Source organism: Salvia hispanica, chromosome 2 (genome assembly GCF_029641045.1).
Source record: "Salvia hispanica isolate PSC_SH4W2 chromosome 2, Shi_PSC_v1, whole genome shotgun sequence".
NCBI classification, from domain to species: domain Eukaryota; kingdom Viridiplantae; phylum Streptophyta; class Magnoliopsida; order Lamiales; family Lamiaceae; genus Salvia; species Salvia hispanica.
This window is the reverse complement of record NC_142693.1, coordinates 44,447,808-44,464,757: the sequence shown is the minus strand read 5'-3', so window position 1 is coordinate 44,464,757 and position 16,950 is coordinate 44,447,808. Positions and strand designations below refer to the sequence as shown.

At 38.4% G+C, this 16,950-nt stretch overlaps 2 protein-coding genes across 2 annotated transcripts; one reads left to right on the top strand and one right to left on the bottom strand.

Moving 5' to 3' along the window:
• Positions 1–7,354: 7,354 nt before the first annotated feature.
• Positions 7,355–9,320, bottom strand: LOC148932491 (ribosomal protein S5 domain protein). The gene is made up of 6 exons (XM_089065834.1): positions 8,973–9,320; positions 8,830–8,871; positions 8,491–8,606; positions 8,160–8,265; positions 7,945–7,998; positions 7,355–7,657 (listed from the first exon to the last, which is right to left on the bottom strand). Exons 1-6 carry the CDS (start codon positions 9,210–9,212, stop codon positions 7,499–7,501), a joined length of 717 nt encoding a protein of 238 aa, XP_088921960.1. The 5' UTR covers positions 9,213–9,320; the 3' UTR covers positions 7,355–7,498.
• Positions 9,321–14,161: 4,841 nt separating this feature from the next.
• LOC148932490 (B3 domain-containing protein At5g18000-like) lies at positions 14,162–15,334 on the top strand. The gene is made up of 5 exons (XM_089065124.1): positions 14,162–14,193; positions 14,379–14,382; positions 14,487–14,751; positions 14,819–15,009; positions 15,095–15,334. The coding sequence occupies exons 1-5, from the start codon at positions 14,162–14,164 to the stop codon at positions 15,332–15,334; spliced, it is 732 nt and encodes a 243-aa protein (XP_088921250.1).
• The last annotated feature ends 1,616 nt before the right edge of the window (positions 15,335–16,950 follow it).

Below are 16,950 nucleotides of genomic sequence, written 5' to 3'. Positions count from 1 at the left end.
GCGGAGCCGGAGGAAGCAGAAGAGGCCATACCAAGTGAAGAGATCAAGGAGCTGCGGAAGGAAGTCCAGGACATGAAAAAGGAGATGCAGATAATGCGGAAGGATATGATGAAGGAACTCGGTGGGATAAGGAACGAATTGATGGGGAATCGGGAAGCAGTGCAGACCCTGAGGGGCAATACTGCTGATTTGGCAGTAAAATGTGCCAAACAGAATGATAGGATGACGGAAGCGGTGGAGCTTTCAATGAAAATGTTGAAGTGGATGCAGCAGACGCTCCCCTTGACCCAGTTGAGGACAACTCCTGGGTCCAGCAGTGAAGTCAGGCAGACCACCCATAGCAGTCCCTCCGTCAAGCGACCACAGCAGTCGCTTCAGATGATCTCCCCGACCATTCCCGTGCAAGTTCCAGCCCCACCAAAATCAAAATTGATCGTGAGGAAGTCAGTACCGGAAATCCCAGAACAGAAGGAAGAAGAGCTGGAACAGCCAGCTAGGAAGAAGGTGAAAGTGACCCGCCCCGGAGTCCCACCCCAGTCTGGCTCCCGAGGGAGCCAGCCCCAGAAATGATCGAACATCTTTTGACCAAGTAACTTCTATTTTTTCGTTCTTTTCGTTCTTTTTTATTTTATTATCCACCTGTTATATATGTGTTTAACATTTATTATATCTTCTCCCACTTAGCCCACTGCGTGGTCTAAGTGTGAGAAGTTCGTGTTTTCTGTTGTTTTATTTGTTTTTTTTTATGTTTTTCTGTGTCTTTCTCCCACTTAGCCCATTGCTTGGTCTAAGTGTGAGAAGTTTTATGATTTTACGTTTTGCATTGATCTCTCTGTTCCCCCCTTCACGACGATGGCTTAGGGACAAGCTTGAGTAAAGTGGGAGGGGGAGAGGAGTCAATGCATTACCCGTTTACATGTTAAGAGTTGTTAGTTTTAAGTTTTGTCACATGAGCCAGTGGATTTAATATGGCATGATTCCCTTAGTGAAAGTAATTGAAGATAGGAGGCATTTCAACTTAGAAGCTTTTTCCTTAAATGAGCCTAGTTAATTTGAATGAAGCAAGAATGACGGAGAATGCCTCTACTTACTTAGTTGTGAAGCCCTACTATATAGTGAGTTATAAACCTCAGATAACTTTGAGCTAACAAATGTTTAAGGGCCACCACTGAATGCTTAGGGAAGAAGAGCTATGAAGGAGAAAAAAAAAAAAAAAAAAAAAAAAAAAAAAAAAAAAAAGAAAGAGGGGGAATTGGGTTATGAAGGCATAAGCTGGACGAAGTCCAAGGTAAGGCGGTATAAGCTGGACGAAGTCCAGGAGGAAAAATGGAGGAACAAGCTGGACAAAGTCCAGATAAAAAAAAGAGAAAGAAGAAAAGAAAAAAAAAGGAGGAGGAATAAGTTGGACGAAGTCCAGAGGGGGGAATGGTCTAAAACAGGAATAATGATAGCCTGCACCAGAAAGGAGACAACTCTCATAACCCAACGCTTCAGTGGTGTAGCATTAACTTAAGGGAGAATCGATCCTAACATCCCTGGTGAGGAATGAGTGATCGAGTGAACCTAAGAATTGGGTAAGTAGAGAGCTATCTTGACAAACTGACAGATTGACTAGGCAAAGGAAGGGAAAGGGCCTATTTGGAGGAGTGCAAACTATTGGAATGACCTTAATCTTGTGGGGACAGATGCCTAAAATTGAAACTAGCTCATGTATATATGTGTTTTGCGTGTTTGTGTGATTTTTTTATATATATATATATATTTTTTTTTTGAGTCTAGGTCTAGGAGTCGGTCAAGAGATAACCTCGCTTGAAATTTGTCTTATTCTTTTTTTTTTCTTGTCTTTATACTTTAGGACAAGTATGGTTTAAGTGTGAGCAGTTTGATAAGGCTAATTTCATGCATCGGTAATGTGGTAAAAAATGTTATACATTGCTGGGTCTAACACGTTTCCTAAGCCAGGTGTGTGAAGAAAATCGCTAGATCAAGGAAGCAAGGAAGGAGATGGTCTAGCGAAAGAAAAGGACGAAATGAGCAGGATTTACAAGGAAAATTGGCGTGACGGGGGAGTCTACAGCTGAGGGCAACAAAGTCATTATCAATACCTCGCTGGACCCACTAAAGCGCCTATAAATAGAGAGGAGCATGCAGCGTAATGGATATAGTTTTTCACTCTTCTTAGCTCATACATTTTACACACACTTGGGAAACATTCTGGGGGATAATCGTAATAGGGGGGCACTTTCTAGAGATCTCGAGTTTGGTAACACCGTCCCAGTGAGGGCGAAGATACATTTGTTTTAATTTCAGCTGTTTTTGCTAGTTTTCACCGTCGAACTTCACTTTTGGGAGTCGACTTTGATGTTGATTATGTTTAACTGTTTATCGCTCATGGATCTGAGTTTAGCTTTTAATTTCAAGTTACTTTTGCTTAGATCTCTCTACTGTTAGCGTAATTCTTAAATTGCTATGTCGATCTCTGTTTATTTCGTTATTGAGGTGTTTGATGTGGAATTGGGTGACAGATCTGTGGTTGATTGAGTATTCAGAGCTTAAATTTGTAAATCTGACGTGATGGAGAATTTCTTCTGTTTGGAGTCCGTGTCGGATGCTTGGATCCGGAGTGGATTTAGCGTCTAAAGTTGGTTTTGGCGTGTGAAAGAACAATAGTGGATAGACTTGTTTTATTTCCTTTGTTTTCTATTTCCCTTCGTCTAGGTATGCAGATCTGTAAGTTCTTCGTGATTTATGCATAGATTTGATTCCAAGTTAGTAGCTCTGTTTTTTTGATTTGCTCATGTGTTTTTCTCAAGAAGTTTTATGCGAATTTGGTTGTAGAAGACGATGTCACTGTCAGTTAGTACTAGAGTTAGTTATTCTGCCACTTTCCAGTCGTACTCTGCTTTTTCTTAAAGGTGGTCCCATCGTAGAATTATTTCCTAGGTCTAGCTGTTAGGTTAAGTTTCTTTCTAATATTCCCAAGTCAAGTTAATTTTAATTTTTCCTCAACCCAAGAAAATGCGTGGCAGCAGCCAACACCAAAAATACTCCCAAATCCTTGATTACGATTCTTACGCATCCTTCTCTGTGGGATCGATCCCTACTTCCCTATACTAGGTTTAGTAAAGTGGTTGAGGGTTTTTGAAGCGGGGAAGTACTTGTGTGTCCGACGACCGGGATTCCACGCAACCTGCGAGTTCCTAGACCAAGTGATCTAGTGGACTTGCTGGATCTGGGGAACCTGCCTTATTTGAACATCGCAACACTGCACACACACACCACACTTGTACTGTCTCAACCAAGAAACAGGTAGCTTCATGATCCCTCGGAGGAGAGAAAATCCCCCCTTGTCTATGTAGAGAAGGGGGCGAAATTTTTGAAGAAGAATAATTGTGTTTTCTGTCTCCTTTATTCTCCTATTTATAATAAGTCATATATTGGCCCCAGACAGGGATCTATGGAAGGTTTTGGATATGGGCTCCTCTAATTAGCTTTTTACTAATTAAATTAAACCCAATTTAATATAAGCTTATAATTGGAATATTACGAGCAGCCACTATAGAAGTAATATTGCACTCCCCATCCAAATCCGAAATTATAAGTACTTCGGGTTTCCATTACTTGATATTTATTTCCCGCGCTTAAGATAGAAACTTCCATTAATTAATTATTGTCTGCTATGGACTTAATTAATTAATATCTTATTTATTCCAAGAGATGACTCGGCAAGAAAATCTTATTTATTATTCATAGAGTAATTAAACTCCAACTAGCTAGGTTCCGAATAATAAAACCTTATTTCAAGGCTCTCTTGAGGATGTTATCAAACGAGACTCACCTCGCGCACGATTCAACATAATAGCAATCCTAGCACCGCTAGATATTAATCACCACTACCCAATATACCAGGCTTATTGGGTTGCGAAAAACCCGCACCATTTGGTAAGTCAAAGTAGTGCATAATCAATACCGTATGCTCAATGCTAACGTACATTGATTAAGAAATAACAATTTACAAGACCTCGTCTTTCAGTAGATAGCATAAAGACTGTCTCGCTGTTAGATCCATTCAGTGCTATACCACACCAACGTCATCTTATTTCAGTAAGGCTAAGAAATAATCGGACTGACGTTGCAACCTTTCACGATAGGTAGTCTAAGCCTATCTAGGTTGTGAAATTCTTCTTTTTCTTTGTTTAGAACTGACCGTGTTACCTTAAAGTGAACGACGCCCACAACCGGTCTACTAAAACAAAGACTTAGACTTTGTTAAGTTACTTATACATTTAAACATGTAATAAACATCCATTAAATGTAAAACATAACAACATTATGACAAAAATAATTTGTTCATTCCTTTGGAAAATAAAATGAGAGTTTTAACAGTATTCAATCACTCGAAAGGTGATTTCTAGTATACAAACTCCAACATGTCTATGTGCTTATTTTCAATCCGTGTTGGGTTTTTCTAGGAAACTTAATCCGGTAATGGCCTTAACTTCAATGTCTCTTTAGCTTGGAGTAGGGAGCTAACATAGATAAGGAACCCTAGGCTAAAACTGATCAGGGGATAGTTCGGGGTGGATCTTGTGTGTTGAACGTTCGTAGAAGCCAATCCCGAGCTTACTATGCGACTGTAGGAGTGGGGGGTTGGTGAGTAGAGCCTAGGAGACGTGATTAGCTTATCCTAGGTGTAAAATTCCACGATCAGTGATCAGCTGCGTGAGAGCGTAAAATCAACACGATCCCGATAAATATTGGAAAGTAATTAGACTTTAGGATTCATGTGAACAAGCAACCCGAAACAAGCTAGGAGTAGTCTTCCCTCTTTATCGTGATTCCCTTGTATTTTTCCTTCTCTTTTCGTCCTTCACTCGCCTCTAGATCAAAAATCCAAAATTAAACTATTTAACTGCTTTTTAGTTAGGTTTACTAGTTTTAGCAATTAATCTCCTCCTTTTGGGTTCGACACCTTTTATACTGCATTGCACGTCTGTATACTTGCAGATGTAGTATTTTTAGGGATTTATTACTTGTTTTGTGTACTTAAATTGCACCCTAAAAATCACAACAGTCGCATACAATGAAAATCCCGGGCAGATACCAGGCTTGATCTGTCACAGAATAATAAAAAGAATGGAGAGGCATATGCATATGAATATTAAATTGTTTATGATATTTATTACTTCTGGTGATATATGTTGGTAAATGAATGTGTTTAATATTTGTATGTGGAATTAAAGGTAAGGTTTATATACACTGAGTTGCGGCTCATATAAACCACTAATATTTTTCAAGAATAAGATATTAGTGAAGTTTTTGATTGACATGGATCGTAGGAACTCCACATGTTATCAGGGTCGGCGGCTGACGCATTTTGGCAACCTTCTCCTCCTCATCATTTTTTTGCATGTAGATAAATGTATAGTATATAGAGTGGTGAGACGGTCCCACTACTGTTCAGAAGGTTTTTGAGATATGTACTTAATATATGGTGTCTTTTTGAAATTATATAATATGTGTGTTTAATGTACATGACGTGTTGGTTATTTATTTTAAATTTTGAATTTATTTATAGTAAGTGCATACGTCATAAGGGTTGAGGTGTGACAGTTTAATCTAGTTAAGTAATCGACTTAATAATTCTAGAGACCGTAATTCAAGGAAGTCAATTGGATATTTTTGAGATCCTGGCTTGATTGCTCCTAAATGCATGGTTTCATTTCTATGGAACGAAGAGGGTATTTTTTATTTTTTAATTAGATATTGGATATTTCATCCATAATACTACACTTTTCGTCCAACTATAAATGAGTTAGTAGTATTATTTTTTTTTTTTTAAAATAGCATATTTATTCTTTATCTTACTTTCTTTATTTAAATTAATAAATATCATTATCTTAAATCTCGTGTTAAAAAAAATACTCTCTTTTAAACTGTGATCGAGAGAGCACTATACGCGCTTCGTTCTTTAATGATTATAATTCACATACATACGAGTCATAACTCTGGGTCCAAACACTGGAAATGGCTCTAAAATTATTTAAACTCCGACTATAGCAAAAGTTTATTTATTTTACAAATAGAAACAACATTAAGTAAAATAATTATAAACAAAACATGATTGCCTACCATTCATCACAATTAATTAACTACATCAAAATAATTAAAAAATGTAAATGATTCCACTTCTATAGAACATACCAAAATGACAAAATGAATCTACTACTATGAAACGAAGGGAGAAGTAAATATAAAGTTTTGAGGGAACTACATAAATGATGCCTATGAGATTTGAACATAAATGATCTCTAGACTTTAAAAATATCAGAGATAGTCCTTAAACTTAGAGAGTTATCTCATCCATGGTACTTTTCACTATTTGGCCTAATATTCCACAGAAAATGCCCCCAAAGACATGGATTAAATTCTCTAATCCTCCTCTACTCCTTAGGCTTTTCTTTACTTCCTTAAGTTCTTCTCTCGAGGCTTCCAACATGAGGTGTTGAAGGTTGAGGATCTCTCTTTTTTTAAGGATGAATGGGGTGTTTAAGCTGAAAATTTCCTTTAGTCTTATGCTCTATGGATGGCCGAAGTAAGGATATGGAGTGTTGGGGATGACTTCTAACTAGGCACTCAACCTTAGACCTGCCCAAGGTTTACCGAACCAGCAGTTAACCGCGAAACCGTAACCACCGGTTACGATTCAGAACCGAAACCACGAGAAATATCCCAAACCAAAACCGTGAATTTTAGAACCATGGTGGTTCGGTTCAGTTCCAAATCTTTCGAGCCGAAACCGCGACCGAACCGCCGGTTTCAAACCGGAATCGCGAAAAACCGCCGGAAAACAGTGAAACCAAGCCGGAACCACCGAAAACCGGCGGTTCAAAACCGTGAAAACCGTAACCACCGAAACACCCTCGCGGTTCAGTTTCGGTTCATCAATTTTCAAAACCGGAACCGGCGGTTCCGAACCGTACCCGCCGATTCCGGAACCGTGGGCACCTCTCCTCAACCTCATAATCAAGTACCAATGATCTCTAAACCATCAAAAAAATTTCACAAGACAAAACCACCTATGTTGTAAACAAGTCTATTTCATGAATGGAATTTGGCCTGTATAAATGTTTGACACAAATCCTCAAATCAATATTCAAATCTCATCAGTATCACAACTCAAAGCTATTCATCAATGGCAGCCTGCAACACTCACCTGCTTGTATCTTTGGCCATGGTGGTCTCACTCTCAAGCCTTGATGCAAGCTGGGCTGCGTGCCACCTAATGCAGACCACTGCCCACCAATGCCAACCCTCCCGACTAAAAAACATTCTAATTTGCAAGGCAAATCAATACAAATAACCTAAACACATTTTATTCATTTCAGAAAAATACTTACATGGAAATTTATAGTGTTGTCCAGAAAATAATTTTTTTTTTAATTATACTGAATGATCTTCAGTTACTGTGAGGAGATCATTAAGCAGGAAGTAGGGTTCAGCGCCGGTAGAACACAATATCACGGCTACAATTAGACTTTAGAGCTTCTTCCAAACTTTCTACCTTATCAAAATCAACTTTGAAAGTGACCATTGTAACATTATCTTTTCCTGTATCATAATCCTGCTTGATGTCCTCAGCTTGAAAAGACTGAAGCTGCACATTAACAAGGATGCTCAAACAGTCACTAATAGTACTTGACTAACTTGAGCAGCAGCAACTCAGTAATCTCATTTTCATTATGATTGAGGAAGTTAGCATTCGGAACAATTTAGCTTTTACTCATTCGGGATATTAACGCTATTATATAAACAAATTTAGGTGTTTATAGTTTTTATTTTAATCACTACAAAATCCAACTAATCTCATTCATGTCAATGGGAAAATAAGACCATATAATTTAAAAAGAAATTAGTATTATGTATTCAATAATTTCAACTTACTTGGTGGTATAGAACTCCCAAAAGATCAAACGTGACCTCCAAACCCATAGGAACCTACAGCCAAGAAAAACAAGAAACTTCAATCAATCACAGCCTATATGAAATACACAAAATTACAAGCATGAATCTGTAAAAGGGTGTAATCAAATTTCATGAGTGTAGAGGAAATTCATTGGGAGAACTTGAATAGAAAGGGAGACTTAGGATTATATTACTTTGGATTTCACAAGACAAGTTTGGCCATTTTTTAAGCACTCTGCAGCTACTCCTCCATAAGCTCTAACTAATCCTCCAGTGCCAAGTTTGATTCCTCCAAAGGACCTAACCAAAGAGAAACATATCAATTCAGCAACGGTACAGTGAATTACAAAACTAGAGCATTCGAGTAGATACGGCAATGTTTGTAAAGTAGACCACACGAACATATTCCCGACCATAACACAAGCTTGTGATTGCTGGAAACTACGTGCAATCACTGTTTCATGGTACATTTTTCAATATAATGCATATAAACATAGACATGTCACGATAATACACGGACATAACCTGATAACAACCACCATAACTCTATCTATCCCGGAAGACTCAATTGCCGATTGTATTGGCTTGCCGGCTGTTCCAGATGGTTCACCGTCATCGTTACTCCGAAACTGATCTCCAATCTAAAACCATGTACTATCAGATTTCCAAGATTCCAACACAAATGAGCTACATTTTGTATCCTTAATGTCATTTGTACTGTGAATTTCATAGCCAAAATGTAGACTGTCATCATTCTTAGTTAAGGAAGAGAAACATCTCCCCAAAAAAGCTCAATTTTGAGAAAGCGAAGCTAAAAATACATAAAATTGCGGCGATGATGAAAAGCATAAAGCAAAATGAGACCTTGTAAGCCCAGCAATTGTGAGTAGCACGGGATTCACGAACCTGATAAGCAAATCCCACAAAATGGCATAAGGCGATTGAAATTAAAATTGAAATTGAAATTGAAAATGAAAATGAAGAAAAGGGGGTTTGGTGAAATTGACCTCGGAAAGAAAGGAGAAAGCGGAGCGCTCATCAGAGATAGGGGCGGCGATGGCGATGAATTTGCTTTTCTTGATTTCTTTATCAAAAGAGACTCTCTCTTTGAGCGTGGTGAATGCGCCGCCGCCACCGGAAGAAGCAGTGACCATTGACAAAGACAGTCCTTTGGCCTTGCTAAAAGTATTGTTTGCCAACTGATTGAAGGTTAGGCGAGCGAGAGGCAGCGGCAGCGGCAGCGGCATGTGCTGCGCCCGAGATTTAACACGACAATTTTTTCGATAATGCTTCAGTCAAATGGAATCCAAAGTATTCAATTTTTTGTTTGATGAAATAATGTGAAATGAGACTGATATACCCTGTTTGGCTTTACAACCCAACTGAGAGAAATAAGAGTGGCTTTACCTCCCAACTGAGAGCATCCACGACAGTTGGCCCGATATGGTGTTAGCCAGTCCCGCTGGGATGGGACTGTGACGGGTCACCGCACCGGGCAGCCCAATGAGCCCATTCATGCGACACCCATTCGTCGGCTCGCGAGTGGCTTCATGTTTGACTGTTGTAATTTTCTTTTTAAATCGGCAAAAACTAAAAAAATAAATTCTCACTTCCTCAAATATTATTTTCACTGTTTATTTTGTCTTTTTTATCATACCAAATTTTCATTCTATAAATATCTTATTTATAAAATAAAATTCATACCAAATTTTCATTCTCCCACTAAATTTTGTTCATATATTCATCATGTGGAAATTACTTGACCATAATTTCGTTACTCGCTACGTCCACCATTTATAGTCCTATTTTGAGTTTTTAAAAATTATTTGACTTTATGAAAAAAAATAAAGAGTGAGTTAGAAGTGTGGGCCCCATTTTTATGTACTTTCCCCGTCCCTTTGTAGCTGAGTCGTATTCCTTTTTTGGTTGTCCCACTGTAGCTGAGTCATTTCCTATTTTGGTATAAAGCACCAACTTTTCTTCTCTCTTACGTTATTCTTTCTTCATCTCTCTACCTTTTTCCTTTTCTACTTATTCTTCATTTACTTAACTCACTTTTAACACAATTTCTTAAATTCCGTGTCGGAAAGAAACGCTTCTACTACAGAGGGATGGAGGGAGTATTAGTTTTATTAATAGAATGTGAGTGTTATGATTTAGTTGAATGATGGGTTGTGCTAGATACGGTCGTCGACTACCGCCTACTGATTTGAATGCATTTTCAGGGTCCCGCAATCAAACAATAACATCAACTTGCTAAACCACCCTGACTGCTTCAACGATGTTTTAGACGGTAGAGTGCGCCAACATCATTTTGCGAGTTCTTATAACGTTGGGAATCAACTCGCGATTCCGTCGCCTTCGTCGGCTACGAGGCTACGACTTTAGCAACTAGTAGCCGATCTTCCGCAGTATTTTTCTGGTTTAACTTTCAACAGTGGCAGATAATTTTCCATTAAAAATCTATTGATTACTTATTCTACTGATTCAATTTTAGGATGTTGTATTTTATTGCTTATAATAAATTACTCCTTTCGTTTCAAGGAAGATGACCTCTTTCTTGGGCAGCAAGGGATTCTACGCAATTTTATTTTTTGTGTTATGCGAAGATAGTAAAGTAAGAGAGATATAAAGTACAAATAATGATGTTTCCATTTTTAGTAATGAGTCATCTTAGTTGGGACAAACCAAAAGGAAAAGTGCATCGTCTTCAGTGAGACGAAAAGAGTATAATTTTAGGATTTCAAATATGTAATTTTCAAATTTTTTAGTTTAAATGTCATTTTTAGGATTATAATATAATATTAAATTATAATTAGTTAGAAAAAAAAAAAGAAATAAAATAGTTTGATCCATGAATTGTGAAGATAATAGGTGATGGAGAGATGATGAGTTGTAGGGTGAATAGTGAAGGGGGAGATGGAATTTAAGTGAAGGACTGTGGAGAGATAGACCATTTTTTTTAGACAACACAAGATTTTATTATATACTTTTTAATTAATTATTATATACTTTTTCCATTATAAGGAAGATGACCATTTTTTTAGACAACACAAGATTTTATGCAATTTTATTTTAACACAGATTTTATGCAATTTTATTTTATGTGTTAAGTGGAGAGAATATGGACGTGTGAATTAGAGACAAATGTGTTTTTCTATTTTTATTTTTTAAGTAGTAGGTCATCTTAGTTGGGACAAATTGAAAGTGAAAATGTGTCTTCTTTAATAGAACAGAAGGAGTATATTTTTTTACTACTTATGACATTTTTTCTTATTTTAATTAGATAAAGAAATTCTTTTTAATTTAATTAATTAAGCGAGAATATGAATTTAGTATGATGAAAATAAATTGGATGGTGCATTGCACGACGTTAATATTATCTGATAAATAAGAGACATGTGAAAAAAGAACAGTAAGGGTGTGATTGGTAGGGGGTAAAAACCATAAAAGGCCGAAAAATGTACTGTGCGACCTCATTCTCCCACATTTGGTACCTCTTGAATTTTTCAGAGGACCCAGAATAAAATTGCCGGATTTCATTAATGTTTGCGTAACTATCCATTGTGGCAAAACACTATCTGAGGAATTTTGTGGTATAAGGTTTTCTCTACTTTGCAGAAAATCTGATAGCAAGCTTTATACCTAATTTGCCCTCCAATTTTTCTGCCACTACTCAGCCCGCCGACGCTCAAAAGCCCTGCCTCCGACCCCACGGCAGCCTTCTCCAAGGAAGAGAAGCAAAGAAGACAATGAAACTAAAATTTAGAGAAAGAAGGAAGAGACTCAATTTGGTGAAGAAGAGAAGCAAATATGATTTCGATAGGAAATTTGGAACAAAGAAAAAGGAGAGCTGAGAATTTACGGAAGAGAAGTTTGGGAAGAAGATGCGTCGTTGTTTTAACTTATTCAATTCAGCCTTCATTCTGTAATTTGATATTTGAGCTTAAAAAATGAGAAAGTGGGGATTTGGGTTGTGCACATTCATAAACGAGTTTTGCTTGCTGTCAAGAATGATGGATGGTGTTGCTGTCATTTCCTTCCCAAAAGTAAGGCTATTTTAGTCATCATATAATGTAATATAATGTTGGTCTACAACATGTAAATCATATTAAACAATGGAGTACTTGTATAAGCATCCTCTACCAAACAACAATTTACAAGAATTGCTATCCCTAGTCATGGGAAAAACGTGTTATTTATAACTCAATAAAACCATTTCATCGAACCAATCACACCCTAAAAATATTAGTATTAGTTAATGTAATTGGATTTTTAACATTAGAAACAATTTTCTACTTATAAACCCTAAAGTTCACAGACTAAATTCATCGTTATTGGATTTTTATGTTTTGAATGTAAGTATTGCATTCTGAAGTAGTTTATCGTATGGTGCGGCCTTATACATAGCCATAGTATATGATGGCATGGCCTGATCTTTTTTGGGTGAGCCACTATCCCCTTTAGGTATCGCAGTTGTTATTTTGAGACATCTCTTGTGACTTTTGTTGCTTGGTTCAGTTGAATCATGCATTATGGATGCATAATATAACTATCATCTGTATGCATTTGGGATTCCATCTATAATCAATTTGTATGGACATATCTTTCAGAGTAACATTTGGTCATACTACAAATATTGCATACCACATTAACACTTGTTAGTTACCATAATACACTCTGGAAACTAATGTCATATTATGGTGATAGCCCAAATTACATAGCCAAAACATAAGAAACTAGGCTATAAGGACGCTTACAAACAGATGCATAACAAACTAGAGCAAATATATGAATCCGGGAGTCATCTAATTACCAAAAAAATGGTCATATTGGCCAAGACCCCTTCCCCTTCTACATGAATATTTAATGCATCAACCTACGAGGACCGCCCACTATCTCCCCTCACCCCCGGTGCTGTCATCATTTGTGGAGGCGTGCGGTCGACCCTATGGGCGAGTTGGAGGCACATGAGCTCCCACGCGGAGAGAATGCCGACGGCCCTGCACTGTCCGGCTTGGTCCGTAGCTTTTTAGTTAACTTCCTACCCTTGTCAACCCTAGTAATTACCTGGACATCCTCTCCGACATCAACAAAGACGATGCATTTCTCCGTTGTAGACTGTCTATCGTCAGGATCCTCTGTCTCTACGAAAAGCTTGCGGCGGACGTTCGTTGGCGGAATGACAAAGGGAGAGTTGACTTCCTCGTTGTCTTCACCCGCATCATAACGCGGACCCTCGTCAATCGAAATCTTCTCCGTAGTCTCAGAGATGACAATCACTTCTTCTTCTGACTCAAGCTTAATGTCGTCAATGCCAAACAAACATGCAAGCTTCTTATGGAGAGGCTCATCGTTGTAGTAGTACGCAGCGGCTAAGCTGTTTTCCTAAACAACAAATGAGAAGATATGAGCAAACGCGAGAAATAGTAGTATACATTCTGGTGCAACATGGGCTGAGCTACATATAACAAACCGTTTCATACTTACCTTGCATATTCTCTTCCAGAGCCAATCTTCGACACTGACGTACTTTGTAGGCATATCCCACTGGACGCCATCTACCGCGACAAGTTCCTTGAATGTCCGATACCTCATATGAAGCTTTCCCACACGATCAGTGAGCTCGACTTCAACTTCAGTGAAATGCACCGAAGTTTTGGTGTGAATCTCCTTTGCTGCCGTAAGCAAGAAGTAGGAGGGGAATTCTAGCAGAGTCCAAGCCGTCATATTTTTTAAACGAATTATAGTATCAACAAGGATATTGTCCACCAACGGGGACCATTTTCCTTCGTAGAGGAATTTTGATTGGGGTGGGATATTCATGTTTGCAGTAAAGATTATGGTATTTTCGGAGGTTCTATTTGCAAGTGGAATGCAGAGCGGTTGGCTTGTATATTTTATAAACAAAAATTTGAATGCATCTAATGTGATTGACATCAAACTACCAACATTAATATCATCTGAGAAGACCTCATGCAGCTGTGTGTATTCTATTGGCTAGTTTGTCATTCATTACTATTCACAGCCGAATGAAGTAAATGGAAACGTGCTCAACCACATTAACATTGACTAGATGCTATTAATTTGGTTGATGAAGTTGGTGGCTTTGCATTAACTCCATAATGTCTTCCCACTGAACCAAAACTGCCTTAAACACATATCCACATTCTCCATCTCTGTTGAGTAAGTTGACATGGCTGTCGATCCCAACATGAATGACAAGAGGTATGTTACTCATTAGCTTTCATGTATTCGTAAAAGTGGTTACACCACTTGTTTTTAAGCCAGTGTACTTCGTAATATTTGAGAGTGACTAATCCCCGATGATATGGTGCCAGAATTTATTTCAAAGAATACAATTTGCTCCCCCAGTTTTTCAAATTGTTTTAATCGATCCAACACTCGAACAGTTTGGTGAGTCTAAGCTGTACATACCTGCGTTACATTTGTGAAGTTAAATCCAAAAAGATTTGGAATTTTAGATCATTTCAATTAACCCTTGTACATAAAATTTCTAGCGCATACCTCCCGAGTTTGTGTCGGAGCACGGCAACACAATCCCTGAGCAATGTTTACTCGCAATGCCAAATTTCCAGAAAACAGAAGTAGCTATAGCAAAAAGGCCTGGTGGTTGGTACTTTGGCGAGGGGTGGTCTGAGTTTGTGTACAACAATCATGTTTCGAATGGAGAATGGCTCACATTCACTCACACGGGCGATGGACTATTTTATGTGAAGCGATTTCTATTTACGAGTGGATGCCCACCTCGTAGTGATCTCGAGAGTAAGTGTTGATGGTTTTATTAATGTAATATTTTATAGTTGTATAGTAACAAAGAATTCTATTGTAGTTGGGGGTCTCTCAATGACACCAAATGACGACCAAGTGGATGTGGATTCGTCTGACGGATGGTTAGATTCACTGTCTGAAATCGATTCACTGTCCGGTCCAGGCCTTGATGCCGAGATAACCGAAATTGTCACACAACCATCATTTACCATCGTTCTAGGGGGGTATCCGATAAAACAACATCTTGTGCGTGTTAGATACTCTATTGTTAGCTACTATTTCAGATATTGTTTTGTTCTATTACCTTAGTTGACACCTTCCATCTTCATGGCCACAGAATATACCAACTGAATTTTGGAATGCTAACATATCAATGGATGGTGACAAGTGTAAGGCGTGCCTTACCGTGCACCACCGCACATGGGATGTGCTTATAGCCAAAAAGAGCATTGGATATGCCATTCATGGTGGTTGGAAGACTTTCGTTCGTGATAACGACCTAGGAACAGGGGACCGGTGCACCTTTAACCTTGTTCCGTCAGATGGTATCCACTTCCATGTTAGTGTGGAACTGTGATCCAAAGAAATAAAATCACCTCGATGGTTAGACCTTTCATATTTTGTGATATCTTAGAACAAGGTCCAGTGACAGTTAGGTACTAGTATTTAGTATGGATATGTTAAGGTGGGTAGTGAATGAATTGTTTGTATGTGTAGTACTGATGTGAATCAAATGATGCTAATTCTACTCCAAGTTTTCTCCTATTTTGTATATTTAAATCATCTATCAATTGATCATTAAGGTTTGATTATTATATATTAGTTGATAGATGTACATGTGGAGTAGGGTCTTATTGAAACTGTTCATTGCCTATCAAGATGGTTTCCAAATTCTTTTATCTCACCACCATTATCTTCGTCTTTGAAATAGCTTCGCGTGGGTATATTGTACGCCTTAATCGGAGCTCGGATGAAGAAGTTATGGCCATTTGATGAAGGTTGCGCGAAGCAGTCAAAAACCGGCAAAAACGCCCGAGTCGGGCGTTTCAGCATTAAAAACGCCCGGGGACAGAGGAAACGCCCGGGTTAGCATAAAAAACGCCCGGGCTGGCACCATTTCATTTTGCCCGGTCGGGCGTTTTTCTCGGAAACTGCCGAATTTTAGGTTTCAAATTGGTTTCTGGGGCGGTTTTGGAGGGGATTGACACGAGAAAAGGGAGAGGAAAAGAGAGAAAAGAGAGGAGGGGATTCAGACATATTGCAGTATCGTAGTATTATTAGAGTTAATTAATTAAACTTGATAATTTGTGTGAACTGAATCAGAGACTTTAAAATACGCATCAAGTACGTAATATGACTTGGTGTGTAATATTATAAAATACTCTTGTGTACGCAAAATGTATTCATATTAGTAGCAATGTCAGGGTATGAAATACATCTACATCCATTCACAGACAGTTCCTTATAATTGAGACGCTGAATCAAAAAATTTCCAAAAGGCCTACATAAAGGAAAGTTAGTGCTTGCAGTTACATACCCTACCAAACTAAAGCGGTAAACAAAATGAGGCACTTGCGAGTCTCAAGCATGGAGTGCCTATAATTCACACACATCACTCGTAGCTTGCTACATGACCTTTCCAATTAAAATACCAATGAGGACCAATACCACACACATGACACCGATTAACACCTGTGCAACAATGCGATACGATGTTTTGTTTCCACAACATTGGGCCGCACCGCCGTTGCAGCCACCCACAGCAAACACCGGCTTTTGGTCTACAAAATCACCCCACTGGTGTTTGTCAAGGTCGACAACCTGCCATCTTCGTGGTTTGTCTGCGTGATATTCGTCAGCCCACTTGAAGTCACCCGAGTGTTGCCCACGCACTGGACACTTGTAGTAGTATCTTCCAGCATTTTTAGCTTCCGGCCCAGCACGGCGCAACACCATTTTCCCATTGCCGCAGGAACACAGTGGAATATCAGACATCGAAAATCCTGTATACATAAGGTTTATACATAAGGTTGCAATAAATCAAGAAACCATGTTCACAGGGAGTTCACATAGCTAATACTTATCAATGCATAATATTTAGGCCAAGTACAAAAGATTCACATCAGTCTAGAGGGGCAAAAACAAATAACGATAAAAAAAACATCTCTATCTATTGTTCCACATATGCATGGC